This window comes from Ptychodera flava, chromosome 7 (genome assembly GCF_041260155.1).
Source record: "Ptychodera flava strain L36383 chromosome 7, AS_Pfla_20210202, whole genome shotgun sequence".
Lineage (NCBI taxonomy): Eukaryota > Metazoa > Hemichordata > Enteropneusta > Ptychoderidae > Ptychodera > Ptychodera flava.
The window spans coordinates 6,768,854-6,791,566 of record NC_091934.1 but is presented as its reverse complement, the minus strand read 5'-3'; the positions used below and the strand labels follow the sequence as shown (position 1 = coordinate 6,791,566).

Genomic DNA, 22,713 nt, shown 5'->3' with positions numbered 1-22,713 from the left:
CTGCATCATTTGCAAAGTTATTTTTAACATCTGAAGTCAGCTCTTAAAGCCCCATAAGCTGTATCTTTTGGCTACTTTTTTTCAGAACTTTTGTTTTGTGGTTTCCCTACACTTTATGCACCGAATCCCAAAACTGTAATTTAATGCCAAGTATTTAGCATATCAACACAACCTATATGAGTATAATCTCCATTGTTATTGTTGAAAATTGTATTCAAGTCTGGACAAGAATTCATTAGTAAACAACAAACAATGATCACTACACACATACAAGCTGTGTTGACAAAAAGAATACTCGAAATTTCAGCATGACAAATGGATTAGGGTCAGACACGGTGGTTGATGTACAGAAGCATAATACTGAAAATCTTGCCACAAGTTACAGCTTATGCCCCTTTAAGTCCCGGTATTTACCTGACACTTTAATAAGCTGTATCTAATATTACAGGATATTCAAACAGTCAGAAATTAGTCACGATTCTGTAACTTGGGATACGATCTCATAGCTGATGTTACCAAATGACCTTACACTTGATTACAAGTCATGTTTCTATTGAATGCATACATTTCACAGCGAAAGCTAAAACATTCACAATATTGCCATTAAAACTGTCAAAATCGACTGCTCCTTATTGCCTTTGACTTTTCAGAAATAATTCCTGTTAAATCGGTCATGGTATTCTAAATTTAGAAAAACAGCTATATTTATGTAGAAGTAGAGAATATCCCAGATAGAGAGATTAAGCATTAGAGGAGGTCATCTGGTTCAGTATGCCACTAATGATAGGTTTCATATGAAACCTACACAACAGCTGTATGGCTAGATACATATACATTGATCTTTGGCAATTATGCCAACATACAAGGCATACCTTTGTGTATCATTATATCTATACTCTTTGATTCTCTATTTGAAAGAAATCTGATTAAAATTCTTATTTTGCATTAAAGCATCATGTTAACTTTGCTTTTCTTTTCTTTTTAGTGTCTTTTGATGTTGTGTATTCTTCACTGATGTCCGCCTTCTTTTCTTCAAGTCTGCTGAGCCACGATCCAACAAGAAGCACTAAGTGGCATACATGTAGGGCTGCGGAACTTTGGTTTGTTGACGGATACGTATTCCAACACAGTTCAATCACTCCTAGAGTTAAAATTCTGTTGAAGGAGAGTGACAGGTAGTCAAGTTACAAACATGCATAATTGCAAGTGATGATCCATGTTGCTGCAATGAAGATGATGCTAGACTGGTACGCCACTCTTTGAACTTCACAGATCAAGTTTAATTTGATAAAAGGTATCATTAATGCAGCAAACTATTTTTGTGAAAAATTTCAAAATAAATGATCAAAATTGGGGATTTTGGTTTTTATTGAAACTTTGTAGTGTGATACTTGCTACCACAGTCAGGATAACATCAACCCTACTGGTATCATTACATGGTATTATCTGATTAAGGTAGTACAACAGTAAAAGACTTTCACTCGAATTTTCCTTCAGGAATCTTTCAACCATACGATTTCAAAATCAAGAATAAAAATCAGGGGTCACCATGCAAATTTTGGTGAAAGAGGTATACAATTATTATTGAGGCGTAGTACATACACAACGGCACACCTGGAGGATGTTACTTTGATAGTTGACGTAGTTAGATACTTACTTCAGTACTGTTGGAAGTCCTGTACACCACAGCAAATAGTGTAGCGTGTGAAAATACCAGACATAAAATTGATAGTGGAGTGACCTACTGAAACACATACCAATAAAATTGGATGAAAACAGGGTGAAAACGATATGTAATACCTTGTTAAGGAAAAATTCAAATATGGAACATTAATCTTATCAAGCTATAATTTTCATCAAGACATTGCACAAGACAACCCATGCAATCTAGGGCAAAGCTATCAGCTCTGTATTGTTGAATTGAGTCCATGGAGTGTTTTTGTCAAGGTTCACATCCTGGTAAATTTTACTTGGTTTCCCCATTCATCTTTTCAGGGTTCCCATTCAAACATCAATACAATTAGTGTTAGGGGACAACAGATCTGGTACTTGAGTTCCCTTTCATTTACTTATCTTCCAAAACCTTAACAAAAACACGACATATATTTGTGTGTGTGAAACACTTGATTAACACCACTTTTAAATGATAACAAATTTCATCTATATTTCCCTCTCTGATGATCAAATTACCAGGTATTCATGTTCTCTAATAGAAACATACACTTTTTATTCAAGCTAGTGACTGGAAATTTTACATTTACAATTGACAATATACAATGCAATCATACTTCTATAGATCAAGATATTTTCCTGATGTCTCTATTTAAGCTATGAAGGTTCTGGGATCACAAGTTCTCACATTCCTGGCCGTTGGGAGTTCGGGATCAACAGCGTGGGAAAAATCGATCCCACACTCTCAGAAACCATCCCACACTCTGCAGTAAATATTACACGAGCTCTGATTGGATGATAAACGGTCTGTTTTGTTCCACGTGCAAAATGTTATCCAATGGCACGACGAGTAACACACAGACCAGAACTACAAAGTAAGCAGGTCAAAGTACAGTGGCAGCTAGACGACAGAGTTGTCATGATTTTGGATAATGTTGAATTTAACGTCCAATGTGAATTTAACGCATTTTGTGGTCATGTGAGAAAACGAATCTGACACACCAAGGACCTGGGATCAGATTTCTCACACGAGTTGGGGATATTTTGTCTCACACTCGCCTGCAGCTCGTGTGAGACAAAATATCCCCAACTCGTGTGAGAAATCTGATCCCAGGTCCTTGGAGGTGTGAGATTCCATTATTCTACTATTATTGGTGGAAAGACCGTGATTGAGATGCTTTGGTTTTGTGAATGCAATATACTGTACAGTACATGTATATACAATTAATGCATGTACATTCAAATGCAAGAGCTGGTAGATACCAATACCCGTATAATAACACTACCAAATAGATTGCAGTAGCCTCTCATGATCAATTGAAATCTTCCTCATGAGATGAAACAGAATCTAAATTGTTTTAACATAATTAGAAGATCATTTAGTCACATCGGCCCCTAAGCTTGGAATGAACCTCACATCAGACTCTGTCACTCTCTGACCTCAGATTCCTTTCCTCTCTCAATTAAAACACTGATTTTGTTTCAACTTCTTCTTTTGTTTTCTTCTACCTCCCGTCATGTGCCAAGAGCTAATGAGATTATAAATTTTCTTTAAAATTTGAAGATCATAAAATTATGAAATAGGTAAATACATGTATGCACAGAGAACAGTTGTGCCACAGTAAACAAAGGATTTCCCTTCAACATCATTGGACAATCCACTGGAACGTGTTTGGATTTATTGACCTGTGAATATAGGTCAGTGAAGTCCTCCATGATTCTAGTAAACAGTCCTCACCAAAGTAAATGATATTTGTAGCTACAAGCCTCTAACTGATTATCACAAATCACACACAACAATAGTCTTGGTTACCCAGACTACTCTACAGGGCGCTGATCCTGCCGCCCCAACAGTCTGGAGAAGTCCCATTCAATATCCGAGCAAGGTGGTGCAACACAGACAAGAGTGATATATCCTGGGAGCAACTAATCTATGATATAATTTTTTATGTTTTAAGACAATCATGGAAAGTATAATTTCAAGGTTTTGTAGAAGTGGCTTTACAGTAATGAGTGTGAACTATGGCTTTTATGTCCTATATCAATTTAAGGACAAGAACGATACAACTGATCCAGGATATAAAGCTGTAGTTAACTCTCATTCCTGAAGTGGAACTTAGAAAGCCACTTCTACATAACCTTGAACATGACTTTGTCTCAAACCATAATAATTACATCATAGATCAGCTGGCCTGGAATGCATTACTCTTGTCTGTATCATGTCATCTTGCTCAGAGATTTTTGAATGGGATTTCCCCGTACTGTGCAGGGGGGGCCAGATGACAACCCCGAAGTGCAGTCTGGGTAATGGACACTAAAACAACAATGATAGTTTCTAATCATGCCAACTGTTATCTGTAAAGGATATCATTTTCTGACAACTTTCTCTCTTCTTTCTTCTCTGGTCTCTGAAGAAGCTTCTTTAAGCTGCCTGTTTTCCTGAATAAGTGAGATCATCAACATTACTTTCAAGAGACATTTTGCATTTGGCTAGTAATCACATAAAATGTACCTGGAATTTTTCATCTAATACACCTTTCATATGAAATGTTGATTGTTGCTCATCAACATAACAAACAATAGACAGGACACTTAAGGCTACATATGTATATGTAATGCTACATATCAAACAACCCTATCATCCATGCAGTTTTTAATACTTTGTATCAAGCATAAATGTGAAAATATGTAATAGGCCATTTAAAGAATATTCTTTGTTTGCTGTCCTTGGATTTTTGAAAAAACCTATTAGCCAGCCAGGGAAAAAAAAGACAGACAAAAAACACAAGTTTATCAACATAAGCTCATTTTTAATTTGGTTACTTTTGGAAAATATTTTGATTTGTATAGTGTTACCATTGTGTTTGTTTTGTAAATTTTCTCTGAAAACCTACCAGCATGCAGACGGCTAGCAGAGAATTTTATGTAAGCGCCATCTTCACAAAATATTGGCAGCTGATATTTTTATCGGGGACTAATCCACAGAATTCCCCAGAAAAACAAATTTTACTCGGCAAAATGTTGATTGTATGTTTTGTATTTATTTAATGATTTAGTTTGTTTGGGTTGCACTGCAAGTTTGCGCAAGTTGAATGCCTTCTAAAGTTTTGTGTGACAGCAGTGCTGCTTTAAATAACACGATTGGAACTAATTTGGGATAATTGGATGGTAAAGTAATGTCTTTAAAATCTGCAAATGTAAGCTAATCTGCTTTCTTTTTACATTACACCCTTATTTCTATGAGTAATTTGTAATATTGAGACATTCAGCTATAGGGAACCTAAGATTTTTGAGAAATTTGAAAAATATGAAGATCCAATTATCCCAAAATAGTTTCAATCATGTTAAATGTATCTGAAGCGTGGGATGTTGAATTTAAAACATGAGTATTATTACGCAAGCGGGTGTGGCTTCAGCAGCATTCGTTTGATGACATATCGAAATAACAATGAAACTGTAAAGTCTGGCATCCTAAAGTACATACGTTATTATTCAAATTATCCTGTTATCTTCCATAACACATGTCATAAAATCTTTACAGCCCAAAGTTAGACCCATCCCTGCAAAATCTTGGGTACCAAGATATGGGTGTCAAAGTTTATTCCAAATTTCGATGAATACTCATTACTAACCTGTTCCACTTGAACACAGTAAATAAGACTAGAAGTATTACATGTAGGGAAAGTAACGTCATCTGGAAGTATCGATTCAGAAATAATTCCTCAGGGAGAAATCTCCAGTTGACTGTCCATTTGAAGAAAAACTGTCTTCCCAGATCAAAGGATCTGACAATGTAACCTTTGGGATTTTCAAGTAAGAATGGTATTGCTGGGACAACCTGAAATAAAATACATAATATTGAGTCAGTATCAGCACTAATGTACTTCATCCAGAGCAAGGTCAGAGTATCTGCACAAATATTACCAGTAATTTAACACTGTTACTTTGTAAGGATGCCTATTTTCAGGACTGTGTGCTAAATTTCTAAGCCTATTCATTTATAATTTGTGGCCAAATTGAGTCTAAGCAGACAACCAACATTTGGTATTTGACCTTCCGGTGAAAGCTTCAGGGTCTATAGTTTATTTCAGTACTTAATGAAAACACCAAACAAGAAGAAAGACATGAAGACCTGGTACTGTCATAAATAATTTATGCCGATGTAATTGTACTGATATATACTGTCTATTGCATGTACAAGCAGTGTTTTGCATTTTGAACGTTATTACTATTAGTATAGCAACCCTAACCATTGTCATTGATAAGAAATAGGCAATTGTAGGGTATTTGATAAAGCAGCATCCATGACAAAGATAATAATTATACAAACCTGTACAAGGGCACAGATGACTAGTCTAGGAATGGTTGACCAAAATCCAAGTTCAGTAAGAAGTAGCAACAACAAACCTGGCGCAAATAGCAAGACATTCATCTTGATAGATACCGCAATGCTGTTGAAAACAACAAAAAAGAATATGAAAAGAAATGAACAATATGACAAATCAACATTTATGTAGCATGTGTCAAAATAACGTTGTTGTAGCACTGTATGTGAAGGACCGGTGGGATGTTAGTATCTTTGAAAACAAATTTGTTTTCAAGCATACCAACAGCACTTTCCTGTATCATTGCATGGCATTTCTATTTTGAAGGTATCATTGAAAAGACAGATTGCTGGTTACAAGAAACATAAAAGGATCTTCATTACTCTATTTAAGTTTATTTCCAGGGCTATCTAACCACACTGGCTTTGCACTGCAATTACCCTGTAACTTTGCTGTTGACAAGCGCCCTTACCATAGCCTGGGTCAATAAGCCAGCAAGTTATGCCATGCCTTCTTGTTCTACCAAAGTCACATTGGCAAAGGCTCTTTCCACATCAGTGTAAGTTCAAGACTGAAGCTACTTGGTGAACTTGGGGATGCGAGAGAGGCAAGAACATCCCCATTCCTTGCTCTAAAATTTTCTGTAATTTCTACGAAAACAGTACTCAGCTGTACTCACCTGAACCAGAAACATCCCCAAGCCCACTTCTTATCCAGGAAAAGATTGACAGCCAAATACAAGAACAGCATAGCCACTGGATCATTGAAGAGCCTTAACACATAGATGGAGTGGATTCGATATGACGTACAGCACATGAAAATCAAGACGTAGGGTGGACACTGAAAAATAAAAGAAACACACAATTCTGTAAGCTTTTTTCCATGACTCCTGCACAGACATAACCTTACATTCCGGTATGTAAGAAAGGTGTAGTGCTGGAATTAATACATCTTGCCACCGGAAAATTCCAATGTTTGCTTGAAAATAAGTTAAACATCCATCTCAGTAGAGAATTCATTTAATGTAGTAGGTTAATGGAAGTAAATGCTTTGTCACAAAAACACAATCATACCAATGAAATGAAAGTCATGTATGAAAGGATCGACACACCAAAAATGGCCAGTTGCTATTTGGTGGCATTCCAGAATGAATGTACAGGTACAGCATATCAGCCAAAAATTATGTGAAAATGTTGGGGTCAATGGTACTGAATAATTCATTTACAATGCAAGGTAGCAATAACTTTTTGATGATCTTCTCAGTGTTTCTTTTACATGCACCAACCCTGTTTGTTGGACTACTTCATACAGCATGTTGAAATACAAGGTAGTAGAATTGTAATTGCTGTATGCATGTGTTTGACATGCCTGTATTTGTTGGTGATGAAATTTAGGTGTGGATAATAACAATACCAATGTATGTCACACAGATAGAGTCTACGTTAATAAGGCAAAATACTGGGTATTTCAGCGTACTGTGGGAAATAGACCAAGAAACTGTAACAAATATATGGAAGAAAATGTACTTCACCTCTTGTAAAATGTTACACTTACTGAACCCGTCAATTTTCATTTGATATCAAATCAATTGCAAAAAGAATGTGTCTCTGCTGTATCTATACTTACTTTCATGGTTCTTTGATAAATTCTGAAGACCAAGAGCAAGTTGATGAGATAGAAGCCAGCAAAGATGTACTGTGCAAGTCTTATATTTGCACCATAGCCAGTGACGTAATACAGAATGAGGTAGAAATAAACAAACCCAGCTGGATAACTGCAAGATGAAATCAAATCATTAATATCAGTCATCGGATTCATCCTGGGTGACTCACTGATAGAATTGTACATCAAGTGACACAGTCAATAATTCCAAAGCTGGTTTGAAATTTCAAGGCCAAGCAATTGTAATTTTTATTAATTTTTTATATATATATTTTTTTCTATATCTACCTTGACTTTCTCTTCTCTTTAAGCTCAATATAGACTTCATCAATAAAGCTAGTATTTGGCACACAAACATTAAATACTCTTCAGGGGTGATTATTACTGGGTTTTTAGCTGAAAACAAGAATGTGATAACGTACATGTACATGTATGAGGTCTTTCCCTTCAAATAACCATTGTCATGTCCCTATTTTAACAATTTTTGGACACAATGTAATGACAATGAAACACATAAGCAATATTTTCTAAATAATCTTTGATAATTAGATTTGAGGGAAAGAATTAAGTGAGCTTCAGACAAGCATTATACTCACACAAGAGGTCCAGTTCCTCCCTTCAATTGCATGTAGTCATAGGAACCATTGACAACACCTTCCACCTCATCCATGTATGCCTCCCAGTCAATCTCTGTATCTGGAACACAAAATATGTAAACATTTGTAATAATCATGTTCACATGCAGCTTATAGAAAAGAGCAGAGTTTCTATGGCACCACTGTATAAGCTACCAATTTGACTGCAATGCATACCCGGTATGTACATTCTATGCACTGCATACATGTGAGCATTCATTACACTGTCTGTATACAGCTGTACAAAAGCACTCTCATCTATTTAGTGTATCTTATCCCTGATGTCCATCACTTTCACATGGTTTAAAGCAGCAGTTCTCAATCTCTGGTTCTCGTATTAGTGGGTGTTGACATTGATTGTTTATGTGATTTTAGTCTAATGTTGATTGTTCTCATTTGAAATTTATGCAAATTTAGTCAATTTATTCAGAGATGAAGCTCATAAAAAGAAAAATTTGCATCAATATCCTTTGTCAAGAAAATGAATACATCATGTGCAGCAAAAATTTCAACCTCATCCAAAGCTGACAATCAATTACTTTACACAAACAACCAGGTTGGTAACTGCAGCAGCTATAAATTATTGCAGTAAAGAAAGACATACATAACTAATACACATATTGTACAGTGTAATGCATACATATAAACATCAATTAACTACATGTAATCAGGGATACTAACAAAGTGGTTAAATAAATTTAGCAAATCTTTTCAATGAATTTAATTCAAGAATGGCAAGCTAGGATTTCCAAAGTGAGTAAGTAAAAGCAGAAGAGGTGTACATGTACTAGGCCTGCATACAACCATGTAATACCCCTTGAAGTACCACTATAGCTGTAATTGTAAAGTTCATTGCAATGTACATGCCATATAGAATTATGCATCAACAGAGGCAAAAAACAGAGATTGTGGCAAACAATAGGTAAGCAATTATGATACAGTCAGCATTAATAACATGATCCATTGTCACTGTTGTTATATGTGACTAGGATTTTATTCAAAAAAATAGTAATACACAAAAATAAAAATTAATCCCTTTGTTGTTTGTGGGAAAAGGGAAACAGTACTAAGATATGGGAGTGTCTTTTAATTTTCAGAAACTCAACACTTCATGTATGGATAGCAAATTGTACAGTACTGTTTGAGAATAACACACCCAGAACTTGTGCATAGCTTGTGTAGTATACCTGAGCATATTGTCATTTTCAAACTATCCTAGTAACATAACCTGCTTAGGGACGATTCAGAATTTACTTCAAGGGGGAGGGTGGAGGATTTTATATTTTCTCGGTGATTTTTTTCCATGGCCCCCCCTAGTAAATTATAGAAAAAAGCTATGCCCCCCCATCTTTCCTGTTTTTTTCCATGCCCCCCCCCCCCCCAATACACAATGTGTAAGCCTATCCACATTTCTCCTAGCCTCATACACACTGAGATCACTTCTTGGACTACAGCAAATTTCTTGTGTACACAATATTTCAACAATCCGACACCATAGCATTGGTGCAGTGCCACTGGACTTGATCTGAGATCTCTTTTCAACAAAAACAACCCTGACTGTTCACTGTATGGTTTGTATTGACATGCTAAATACTGGACATTTCATAACACTTCAGGGAGGAGAACAAGATACTGCAGTAGATGCATAAAACAAACCACTGTGAATATTACCAAATTTGGCAGCTAAAGGAGTTTAACTAAACATGTTGAGTTTATCTGTCACCCGGTAGCGTCTATGGTTCTTTTTTGTAGAGATCAGAAATTCTGGGCAAATATTTAATTGATGTTTTTTTTTCCTTGGGCCCCCCCTAAAAGATGTGGTATTTTTGTCTGCCCCCCCCCCCTAAATTTTCTTGGGAAAATGGATGCCCCCCCCCCCCTGAAAATCCTCCACCCCCACCCCCCTGGAAGTAAATTCTTAATCGTCCTTAGTATACCTGAGCATTTTGTCATTTTCAAACTATCCTAGTAACATAACAGAGCAAACAAGTTTATTAACGGGAATAATTTACTTAATTGTGAACAAATAGGTTTTCAAAGGTCATCGCACTTCAGATCACTTTTTGTATTGAAATCTCTTATCAATTACTACAAGCACAAGAGTAGATCTAGACATTTATTTACATGCTTTGTTGACCTCCAGAAAGCTTTTGACAGTGTCTGGCATATGGGATTGTTTTATAAGTTATCTAAACAAGGTTTTAGCAGTAAGTTTTTAAATATTATCAAGTCTCTGTATGACAACATTACATCTTGTATCAAGTTACCATCTGGTTTTACTAATTATTTTCATTCACACATTGGTACCAGACAAGGCTGCAATCTCAGTCCTACATTGTTTAATCTCTTTTTGAATGATTTGCCATCTATACTTAACAGAGAATGTATTGATGCTCCATTACTAGTCAATAGAAAACTACCAATACTTATGTTTGCTGATGATATTGTACTTTTATCAACCACAGTGCATGGTTTACAGCATTCACTTCAACTGCTTGAATCTTATTGTAGTAAATGGCAACTTTCAATAAGCCTCAAGAAAACAAAAGTTATGGTTTTCAATGCTAATTTTAATCCCCTACAAATTTAGTATCTTTATCCAAAAGAAAAATTGGAGATTGTTCCCTCCTATACCTACTTGGGTATTACTTTTACTTCATCTGCGAACTTTAAAAAAGCCAGGTCAGTTTTGAAAAACAAAGCATCGAGGGCGTTGTTCGCTTACATGAAAGCTTTCAACTCTCTCAATGGAACACCAGTTGGGGTTCAATTGCATTTATTTGATTCATTAGTAAAACCTGTGTTGCTTTATGGATCTGAGGTGTGGGGTGCTTACTTATTCAGAAAAGTCAGTGTGGAAAGATTTACAGATTATTTTGCAAAACCTGTCAGTGAATTTGAGTCAATTCATATGAAAGCATGTAAACACATTCTTGGCGTTAGTAAAACTGCCAGCATCCATGCTTGTCTTGGTGAACTTGGGCGTTACCCGTTACTGATATCAATTATTTTGAATGTTATTAAATTTTGGGTTCGCCTTAAGAATTTGTCCAAGGGCAGTTTGCTGTATACTGCATTTGAACTCGAAAAAAGCTTACACAAGAAAGGTTTCTCGTGTTTCTTACATTTTGTTGAGTCTGTTCTTCTACTGTGCAATTCTAGCATTTTGAATTGTGAGAAATGTAAACCTTCACAGTTATCGAACTTGTGAAAAAGTCTTTAAAGTCTAAATTTAAGGAAGCCTGGAAAAATGCCTTGTCAAAAAATAACAAATTAAATGTATACTGTAGTATTAAAAACATGTTTAAATGTGAAAATTATCTATCACTTGTTAAGTCTCCATTTCACAGAATTGCTTTGACAAAGGCAAGAATTTCTGATCATACTTTTGCAATAGAAATTGGTCGTTTTAAAAACATTCCAAGACATCTTAGACTTTGTACCCTTTGTCATTCTGGTGTTGGTGATGAAATCCATTGTATTTTATTATGTCCAAGTAAACCAGCACACACTGTACGAACAATTTACTTAGAAATGATTTTTAACATTCAGAACCAGCTAAAATGCTTTGACAATGATTCTCTTTTTAAGTACTTTTTGTCATGTACTGACAGTTGCATTGTTCATGTTGTTGCAAAATACATGAATGAATTGTTACAGATTTTCAGTCAGAAAGTTTAATTACTTTTGAGCTAATGTGAATGAAGTGAATCTGAAAACTTTTCAGTGTTATACATTTTCTTCCCCTTCTCTTTCTTTCTGAGCCAATGTCATTATTGTGAACACGGCTAATAAATAAATAAATAAATAACCTGCTTATACATGTAGCTGTATTATTGGGCGGCTAGTTATAAAGGTTGTCAATGATCCAGTGTCTATTATCAGAGTACATAAAGCAAGAGAAGAGTAACTGACTTGATAATGGGGTATTCAGAGATCAAAATACATGTATCTTTGCCAACATCATCATTTATGAACACTTGCTGGAAAGTGAATATTCGTTTCAGTGTTGTAAAACCATATTCAGTTTAGTATATTGAAGGAATTTCAGCAAATGAAGGCACATCCTCTAGTACCAAAATCACACAAATCAAGTCCTTCTGGCTTTGTGTGATTTTATTCATTCACTCATTAATTAATTCATTCATTCATTCAATCGTATCCATCCATCCATCCATTCATTCATATCCATCCATTCATTCATTCATTTATTTATCATCAACTAAATAATAAATGAATAATAATTAATGAATATTAAGTTGTAGTGGGGCATACACATCGTGTTTGTACGTGTGTCGGTATCAGACTGTCTATAAATCACAAGAACTGTAGTAGACTAGGTACAGTACTAAGTGTACAATCATGTCAACAACAGCAACACAATTTGCATACAAAGGTCGAAAGGATGCCTGGGCCCTAACCTGAAACAGCCCGACAGATCGTCGGATAGTCTTGCAGGTTGCTGAACGGAAGTTGATTGAAAGTCTTTAACCACGTGATCTCACCAGTAGAATTGCTGATTTTTAACATAACTGCCACATTAATATTGCAGCTTCAGCGTTTCAATCAAATGAAAACGGTTTCCCCTCGTACGCCCTCACATGTGTACAGTCACTAGCAAGGTCAGGAAATCATGTTTAAATGTACTTACAGTTGATTTTGTTTATGACCAGTACATTTACTACAACTTCTGCAAGCCATAGTAACGACGCAGCAACCCATAGATACGTTGGATCAAACAAGAACCGATTTTTAGCCTGTAGTAGCCGATCTTTGAGATGCATTGTGGCACCGTGAAGTCGAAACAGCGTCTGAAGCAGAGGTCAAAGGTTATCAGCTGTTCGCAGTCGGACGAAACCAAGAACAACCATAATACGTTCTGCTATTCTTTCTAAGTTTAAATTATGAAACACGCAAATGTTAGATAGAAAACCAAAATTGAATTAGCATAGTACACTTGTCTGGAAAAAACTGTTTCTATGAGGATGGATGCAACAGTGAGTGTGCTTCGCTTTCCCTCCCCGTAGTATAAGCTGTCAACCCTTTAACGGAATAGTTGTGTCCACTGTGTCCATCAGAATAAAATGGCGGACCAGCGGAATGTACTCTTTCTGTCATTCGCCTTCGTTTCATGTTTTATAGTCTTGCTTGGCGCAGACGAGAAAATTAACAACGAAGAAGGTGCTGCAATATGTGTATATTACGGTCAGTAGACTACATTATGATTTTGACGTTGGCATATCCACTGTTCCCATGATTTGATTTGTTGAGGACTGCGTTGGCTGTGGTTTCAATAGTAATGGTATTTCTATGTGCAGTAATTAAATTGAATATCGCGAGTGTGACTTCTGAGCAAATAATTGTTGATGCATTGAACAAAAAATAAGCTCAATGATGACTATGTTTTCTTTCAGGTGCGTCATTTTTAGATACAAAGATGACAAATTCAGGTTTTCTTCGACTGTCTATGTTTTTACAGAATGTTTACAAATTAAACATTGCTTGATTGCATCTCAGGCTTATGAACCTAGTATATTTCAACTGCGAAGAATGTAAGCCAGGCATTCTAGATGGTGCTCAGAATGTATCAGATTTTATTGTGCCTTTCAATTTGACACCAGTTAATTTTGCATAATTTAAAGCCTTTTCTATCGTGATTTAATTTGAATTATAATACCTGTCCCCGCTTCCTTAGGTTGTAATTATTTGGTGTACCATTTCTTTCAGGGAATGCACGAATTGCATCACCACAAGCCAGTTTATCAAACTGTTCATGGTACAGCAACATGGCTTGCTGTAGGAGAACTGAGGTGACGTCGGTGTTTGGTGGAATGTATGCGCCGTACGGTGCTTCACAAGCCTGTCAGGACAGGCTGAATTACATGATGTGTTACTTCTGTAGTCCAAGTCAAAGAGACTGGTATGATGAGTAAGTATCCAAACTAACATAAATACTGAGTGATGGATGGATGGATGGATGGATGAATTAAGGGACTAATAGATGAATTGATGTGGAGTAGGTAAATCTTGAATCTACTGGTATGCACAGAGATATTGAAAATTTTGATCACAGGTGGCGAAAACAAAAAGTATAGGCGATTGCAGGTAGTGTATGAGCATGTTAACTTTGTGCAAAATGTTCTGTTGCAAACTGATAGTTTTCACAACTTACAAAGTTTAGCTGAGAGCTAGTTGATTTGGCAATTTGCAAGCTATTTTCTACATCCCTGATTTGGTTGTTTTCTGCACTAATCATGTGCTCTTGACATAAAAACGCAAAGAAACTATCAAACAGACTGATGCAAAAAGTACCCGACAGATATGTATAGGAGAGCAATTGTGACACTTTGAATCAATGCATGTTATCACTCTGCAAGGAAACACCCTCATCTGAATAATTTAGACTAGTAATAAGAGAGAGGAGGGCAATTCCCAGAAAGATAGTACATTGACTTGAAATCTATTGCTCTGCTGTTCATATTTATCATATCTTTTTGCAATCAGTGTGTCTGTTAGTTTTATTTTGTGTTTGATTAGTGGTTTGTTGGTTTGTCTCTTTGAATTGTCTTTTTTTTTGTCTGTATGTTATTTGTCCATTTGTTTATTTGCTTACTTTTTTGTTTACTTGTTAGCTACTATAGACTATAGTCTATAGAAGCTATTGGGATGGGTATCCGTCCGGCGTCCGTCGTCAGTCTGTATGTATGTATGTATGTATGTATGTATGTATGTATGTATGTATGTCCGTTTGTGAGGCGTCCGTCCACTCAAATATCTTGAGAACCGCAGTACTTACTGATTTGATATTTGTTGTGTAGATGAAAAATATGATTTTGAGAAACTATTTTTTTGAATTTTTTGATATTGTTGAAAATAGGCAAATTAATGCCAAAAAAGGTGTTTTTGGTAAAAAATCTTCTTCTTCATAACCACTGGTCAGACAGCTTTGTTATTTGGTATACAGGTCCCTAGGGGTAACCCAACTTAGACTTGTTCAAATTGTGATGAAATATGCAAATCTGTATTTTTAAGGAATTTTTTTGTCATTTTTGGTCAAATTTGACTTACATTGTATGTAATTCTTGTACTGTATAAACCCTATCAATTCACCCAGAAAAAAATAATTAATATGATTTTAAATAATTGAATTAATTAGGAAATCATCAAAGCCAAAATAATTTTAGTGTAGAATTATCAGAAAGTTCAACTTTTTTTGACAGTTCATGGTGAAATGCTTACCATCTTGGAGGATTAAAACATGTAAAGGCAACTTTCCTGAATCCCAACTTTGACATATTCTGAACCGTCATTTATTGTGCCCTGTATGTTATCTAAAAGAAATTGCTCAAAATAGTCAATAGAGATAGAGATAGAGATAGAGATAGAGAAAGTTCTAATTTCCATTTATGGTTGACTTGGTAAGGATAAAATAAAATTACTTTTTGAGGAAAAAAATAGAGTGGTCAATTAAAAGTGGTCAAAGTGATAGGGTTTTTATGGTAAAGCTGGGCTGTATAAAGATTCCTCATGTGCTATTTATAGCAATTATGCAATCTGTGTAAACAGTGCAATGAAAGTGTAACATGATTCCTTATAATGCTTTTGATGACCTTGAACTTCTTAAGTTTCAAACCTTTGTCTCTTCAGTGTGCTTTCTCTGAGTATGTACAGTCTCAACTTATTAAACAGAACTCACAATGTTAATCAAAGATATCCACCTTCTTCATCAATACATGTGTCACAAAAGGTTATTCTCTACATAACTCAACAGAGCTCTGTCAACTGTTGAGTTGCTTGTTCTTTCAAAACCGCTGGTCAGACAGCTTTAATATTTAGTTTACTTGTCCGTAGGATGACCTTAGTGAGATAATTTCATACAGTAAGGAAATACTTAATTTTGTATCCATGTCTATAGTAGCTTCAGGGACTTTGGCCCTATGTTTTTTTATTTAGTCTGAAGTACCTATGGCATGATCATTGAGTTTTTAACTACACATGTAAATTCCTAACTTTTAAAGATTCTTTATGGTTGTTCTAGATATTTTGTCAGTCAGTGTTCTCCCCAGGATTTTCTTGCAGATTGATGACTAATTTGCATAACAATACATGTTATGGTGATGAATTTCTATTGTTTACCAAAGAGTGGCAGCCATCACTCTATAATTTCTCTGGGGAGAACACAGTCAGTGTTTCAGTGAACCAATAGCAGGTATTTCAGTCAGAATGCAGACTGACAAATCAAAATATCAACCATTTTATCACATCAGCCTATAATGTATATCATTTGTTTCTTACAGACGGCTCTTGATCTGTTCAGAATTTTGTGAAGATACTTTTGACAGATGCAAAGAAGCAGAATACCGGGGCAAGTCATTTGGTCAAATGTATAAAAATGGACGGAAGTTCTGTGAAGCACAGGCTTTCCAGGTTGTGCCAGGAAGACAAGGTTGTTTCAACTTTGACCCCAGCGTATTTGGGTCAGGGCACACATACAGGGGCAGTGTCGGGGTAGTGCTGATTCTACTGTTGTCAGCTTATCTCATAGTTTTATAGCAAGTGTAAGTGCAACATTTTTTCATGCAACTCTCCAGTACACAAAAAAACTTTCAAGGTGCCATGAAGATTGAAATAGAGTGTTTTTTGTGGGAAATAGGTAGAGAATATCAAAATGGATATTTTAAAGGAAAAAACCTGACAGTGATTGTGATCGAAATGCAAATACATGTACCTTGATCGTTATTTTCCCAAGATAACAGTGTCACTACTTGCAGAAATCTCTGCCTGCACAATGCAATTTACACAGCCTTGTTTTCAAGTACATTCAGGTCATCATTCAAAATATTATTTAGCAGTTATTTTTATGTGTAAAATTTGTAGATATTTATGAAAACTTATTTATTTGAAATGTCACTGTCTATTCGTTATATGCTTAGCGGCATTAAAATAGCATAGGAATTTTTATCAGAAATATATTTCTTCTTGTTCAAGCAATTTCTTTTTTTGCTGGCCAAGTTCTATTTAATTAGGTACATTGTCCAAACTACTGGTCACGCTGATAGCAAATCACCCATGTCATAAATGCCATGTGATTTGAACGAAGAAGAGCCTCAATTTGTCTTGCAATGTACTTATTGGGGTAAAGATTGCTAACCCAATGTTGGCTAATGTTTTATCTTATTCACATGATACCGGTAGATTTCACCTACTCCATGTCAAATTTTCCTATAGTGCTTTCCTACACTTAAGTGTGTATAGCACAAGTCATGTACGTATTTTCAGGATGGAGGAAAGTATTTTGAAAGTACATGTTATTGTTTTTCAAGATGAAAAGTACAAAAATGCAATGGACTTAAAAATTTTCTCAACAAGTGAGTCCCAATCTGTGATTTTCAAATTGTTAAACCTCCAACAACGTACAAGGTAACTTTTTAATGATCTGTTCCCTAAATGAAAGTAGGTTAAATTTGTTAGTGTAATAAAGATTACAGGGTTCTGCACATGGGGATTTGCCACCCGTTCTCTTTTCAAGCAGTCCAAGTTCAATGTTAATAACTGTACAAAAGAATACATTTCACAACAAAAGAAATTTTAATCATGTATTGTTATGTAAATTAGCCACCTGTGTCCTTTCAAGCAGCATATCATGCTGTTGGATTCCTAACAGGCTGGAAAACTACAAACCTACACAAGCGATGAATTTTGGCTGTTTATGTGTTACAGTAACAAATTTCGAAACATTTAAAGCAATGATGGAACGTATCATGTATGTAACTAGAAAGCTTCATTTTCTGGATGTTTCTGCTATTTAGTATTGTTGAAAATGAATGCTGTGTATGAAAGAGAACTATTTCAACAGATTGATTTTTTGCTGCTAGAATCAATAAACCCTCTATGCAAAGCTTTACAATCATTGTAAATTGGAGCAATACTACAGAGTATTTTTCCCTTCAGTGTCGCTGATATATCAATTTTTGAGATGGTAGGATTTCATTCGGAATATCAGTACCAAATTGTATTGCGATGAGATCAAATATTATAGAAGTCACTCATCAAAAACTTAGAATGGAGACTTTTAGAGAGTTGTCCAATCTAGATTTTTTTGACAATGTAATTTCTACGCCATGTCTTGTCATTGTAAAAACTACAAGTAATCATCCATGATTTTTCATACTTCAGGCAGAGCATATGAATTTTCCAATCTCTGTATGCTGGCCACTGTAGAATTCATTTCCAGGCTGTCTATACGTTGGATTGCTGACATTTAAATGTACATCTTGCTTAAGATTGTAATGTACTACTTTCTCTATCAAATCAACATATTTTACAGTTGTCCCTTAGCTGAGCAATTTCGTAAAAAAATTGTAACAGTGATGATGTATTTTGTATGTTTTTTGTATATCATACATATAGTTATTTATTGCAGCAACAGTATTTGTACATAGTACTTACCTTGTTTTCAATCTTAAATTTACAGACCACCAATATTCAATAGAGCAGTATATTTGTTATTTATTGGTCATGAAGTACCATTGCAGTTACCTGTTTTGTTCTTATAGATTTGTTACATGTAAAGATAGTCCAAGCTCTTATTGTATATTGTAACTTAAAAAGTCATTAAAGATATTTCAATTATATTGTCATCCACTTATCAAGTGTGTAATATTCGATGTTATATCATACCAGTATATTGATGGCGCAAATACAGCGATCTGATTGGTCGAGATGCAAAAGAACCATGGTACATTGGTGACATATCACAGCTGGCACACGCGCGAGCTCTCAGCTTGAGCAAAAATCTGTTTTTGATGTTCCACGCCAGAATTTCAATATACTGTTATGATATAATAGCAATAAATCACACCCAGCAATGGTATACCACTCGATTTTGACCACTTCGTATATGCACTCGCTATAGCTCGTGCATATATGTCGTGAACTGGTCAAAATCGTGGTATACCGTCGCTGGGTGTTCTTTATTGCTTAATCAGATGTCTGTCTGAAAGGAAGGTTATTTTTCGCTTTGTTTTTAATCGTAGATTTTGTTTTACATTGTGAGTTTATCATATAAGTGACACAGCGACACCAGTATCCACAGCAACAGTTCTATATAAACATCAAGATGCAAATTTTGCCCATAAGGTGCAGAAACAGGAACTCAACCACATTCGTGAAGAAAAACAAGGCACTATGTAATTATTTGGCTTATTTGATGGCAGTTACAAAACAGATGACAAGGTTGATGGCAAAGACACAATACCAACATTTTGATGAAAGTAACACAATTTTACAGCATAGCCGCCACACTCGATTTTTCTCAAATGTCCATAAATGTTCTGTCTCAAATACAGTTATACTTTTTCATGTTAGTTTAGCATGTTATGTGTGATACGTGAAATGTATTCCTTCATATCACTTCATACCATGAGATACATCACTGTAAGAAAGATAGCTCTGCAGAGCACAGCACCAGCTATAATGCTGTATTCGATCAAGGTACCTCTGGGCCATGATTCAGCTGATTATGCTATGAATAAAGGTACTACCATTCACACAATCAAAAGAAAGACAACAAACTCTTCACTTCATCATTATTGGTACTGTTCTGTTTTCATCCAAGTAGGGAAATAAAGGTGAAAAAGGATCACTACTAGTGACAAACATCAATTGTCTCCCAATGTACACTCTCTTCCTGTAATTACACAATAGGAAGAGTGTGTACGTCCGGAGAGTTGAATTGGGTCAAATAATGATAGTGCCCTCATAGTGGTTCTTATGACATCTACATTACGTTTGAAAACACAACACAATAGTTATGTTAGTTTAATTTTATTGGTCAACAACAACATGACGAATACAAACAACAGTACAAACAACAACAACAACATCCAGATTTCTAGGTTCCCTATAACTGATCTTTCTGTTTGTTTCCTGAGCGATCGACCGATGAGGGCGCTTCACTGTACGTTTGAAGAGCTTGATTTGACGTGAAGATCAGAGCTGCGTAGCGAACGGGCCTATGACAGAGTCTTTATTAAAGGGCGACCTAGCATTTCCTTTTACGTTTCTCGAGTTATTATTGATTTTCTGTGTTGCAGATAGATAAGTCCGACAGCCAAGCGGCTTCACGGAACTATTGAAACATTGATATTAACTTTGCAGATCGCAATTTGACCAAAGAATCATTGAACTGAAATGAAGCATCAATCGGAAATAATAAGCAAGAGAATGGACAGGGGGAATTCATGGCTTGAGCTTTTCAAAAACAGCAATGAGAAACTAATCTTCCAATTGCAGAACCAACAGCGATATTGAAAATGTTCATCACTTTATCTACGCAAACGATTGTTATAACCTGGTTCAAGAGTATTCAATCCAGGGGCACTCACTTAGTGACACAGGTGTGCCCTTGAGTTCAAACTATCAAACACAATCTCTACAATTTTCCATTACATGTAAAGTGGGATGTGTTTATTTGGGGTGCTCCAAAGTATAGACGTTTTGGCCAAATAAATCAAAAGTCTACATTTTCAACAAAATGATAGGTCAACCTGCTTATTTTGGGTGAAAGGTGTGCTAGAGACAAACCAGGTGTCAAAATTTCACATCATATCATCATTTCTTAGGTCAAGTATCTACATTGGCAAAAATGGGTCAAAACCGCAGTAAGTATGTGTATACTCTTCCTACGGCATTGCCCAAGGTGTTGCAATAATTTTGCCGTCATTGATGCCACTTATAATGCCAAGAAGTCAAAGCGGATGTCGGTAAAAACAGCACCGAGCAAAAATTTTCGCGTCCATGTTTATCTTAGCACCGAACCTATTTTTTGTGGGGTCTTTGGGTTTTGTAGCCTAGATTCCTTTTCCGTCCGCTTGCCTCCCTACCTCCGTCCCCACTACCGTCTAGCCTCGTGAGCAGTATTTGCGAGCCAGAGTTGTAAAAACTGCTCATTTGAATGTCAATGGTCACCAACTGAGACCACTGATGATGTCACTAGCGTCCCTTTCAAAGTCAATCACTGAAAATGACCCTCTCATGATTGGCCTATGACTTGGTTGGGTAGAGCTGCAGTGTCAACACAATAAACATATTTGACGTCATATTAATTAGCTCTGCCCAACCAAGTCATAGGCCAATCATGAGAGGGTCATTTTCAGTGATTGACCTTGAAAGGGACGCTGGTGACGTCATGATCTCAGTTGGTGACCATTGACATTCAAATGAGCAGTTTTTACAACTCAAGCTCGAAATACTGCTCACGAGGCTAGACGGTAGTGGGGACGGAAAAGGAATCTAGGCTATGGGTTTTGGGACCACCGTAAAATGTTTTCGTTATCATTTTCTGTAATGTTTGTCTTCAAACACCTGTATACGCTCGCGCTTGCGTACTGTAAGTCTTATCTAGGGTAGCTGTTCATATATATGTATTCACATATTATGAACATGTGTGTACATACACATGCATATACGCATGACATTTTACATATATATGCATAGTATATTTTTTTATTAAAAATATTCATGCTGTATGCATGTATGTGCTTTTGTAGAATATTTTTGTATGTGTGTTACAAAGGTTGAGTTACGTACCTGTCTGACAGCACAATTTATCAAATCGACCTTTTTTCGATGAAAGACCACGCCTGGCGGCAATCTTCTCTAAATCAGTTTATAACGCATAAATGGATATTGACCAAATCACACAGTACACGAAGCATGTTGATCATAACGCTTTATAGGATTTAGGTATCTTGGAAACTGTACAATTCATCTTAGTTAAGACTCAAATATAGAAATATACATTGTAAAAATCAATTCGCCGACACATGTGATGTCTCACGAGATTGCTAATATTTTTAGGGTCAATAAAACCAAAGTCTAGCTTCTGATTATCTCGTCTGTCACACTTCAGTTGACGTTCACTTATAACGATGGTCTCTCTGGTTGAATTTATTCATAGGTTTTTACCAATTAAGCCTGTGTTCTTAACAAAATCACACATTTCCCGGAAAAGCTTGGCTTCTGGGTGATGACTCCCGTTCTACACCATATACCTGCCCTCGCTTTTCACAAAATTTTGGAAGCCCCATAAGCTCATAAATTCGACAATCCTCACAGTAATAATGCGCTATTTACTCTAACTCTGCAAGCAGGGCTCTGTGTTGTCAACGGTTACGCGCTAAACCGCCCCAAACATCCCTACAGAGCTACAATCACTCGAACGTGTGTCCTTTAATGAACCCACAGCGTTGATCTTAACATTTTCAGTTAAAGCGCTTCTTCAATATTAATTTGCGTCTCACTCGCTCTGTCACTTCCCTGCTGTTGTCTCTGATGGCATCCGAGTAACTTCCACAGCAATGTCTTCATCCTTTTGTCAAGCAGACCGTACACTGCTGGATTCACAGCGCATGTGGAAA

At 36.0% G+C, this 22,713-nt stretch overlaps 2 protein-coding genes across 2 annotated transcripts; one reads left to right on the top strand and one right to left on the bottom strand.

Annotated features, from left to right (window-relative positions):
- Positions 1 to 520: 520 nt before the first annotated feature.
- Positions 521 to 13,128, bottom strand: LOC139136664 (dol-P-Man:Man(5)GlcNAc(2)-PP-Dol alpha-1,3-mannosyltransferase-like). The gene is made up of 9 exons (XM_070704445.1): positions 12,945 to 13,128; positions 8,255 to 8,354; positions 7,623 to 7,770; positions 6,676 to 6,836; positions 6,002 to 6,122; positions 5,304 to 5,509; positions 4,040 to 4,110; positions 1,658 to 1,793; positions 521 to 1,155 (listed from the first exon to the last, which is right to left on the bottom strand). Exons 1-9 carry the CDS (start codon positions 13,075 to 13,077, stop codon positions 954 to 956), a joined length of 1,278 nt encoding a protein of 425 aa, XP_070560546.1. The 5' UTR covers positions 13,078 to 13,128; the 3' UTR covers positions 521 to 953.
- Positions 13,129 to 13,342: 214 nt separating this feature from the next.
- Positions 13,343 to 18,937, top strand: LOC139136663 (uncharacterized). Its single transcript, XM_070704444.1, has 3 exons — positions 13,343 to 13,498; positions 14,021 to 14,222; positions 16,591 to 18,937. Exons 1-3 carry the CDS (start codon positions 13,378 to 13,380, stop codon positions 16,844 to 16,846), a joined length of 579 nt encoding a protein of 192 aa, XP_070560545.1. The 5' UTR covers positions 13,343 to 13,377; the 3' UTR covers positions 16,847 to 18,937.
- Positions 18,938 to 22,713: the final 3,776 nt, after the last annotated feature.

Coding starts and splice junctions, on each gene's coding strand:
- LOC139136664 (XM_070704445.1), bottom strand. CDS start 13,077: ATGCATCTCAAAGATCGGCTACTACAGGCTAAAAATCGGTTCTTGTTT. Junction 5,510..6,001: donor TCATCTGTGCCCTTGTACAG/GTTTGTATAATT, acceptor ATTTTATTTCAG/GTTGTCCCAGCAATACCATT. Junction 4,111..5,303: donor ACTGTGTTCAAGTGGAACAG/GTTAGTAATGAG, acceptor TCACTTATTCAG/GAAAACAGGCAGCTTAAAGA.
- LOC139136663 (XM_070704444.1), top strand. CDS start 13,378: ATGGCGGACCAGCGGAATGTACTCTTTCTGTCATTCGCCTTCGTTTCA. Junction 13,499..14,020: donor TGCAATATGTGTATATTACG/GTCAGTAGACTA, acceptor CATTTCTTTCAG/GGAATGCACGAATTGCATCA. Junction 14,223..16,590: donor CAAAGAGACTGGTATGATGA/GTAAGTATCCAA, acceptor TGTTTCTTACAG/ACGGCTCTTGATCTGTTCAG.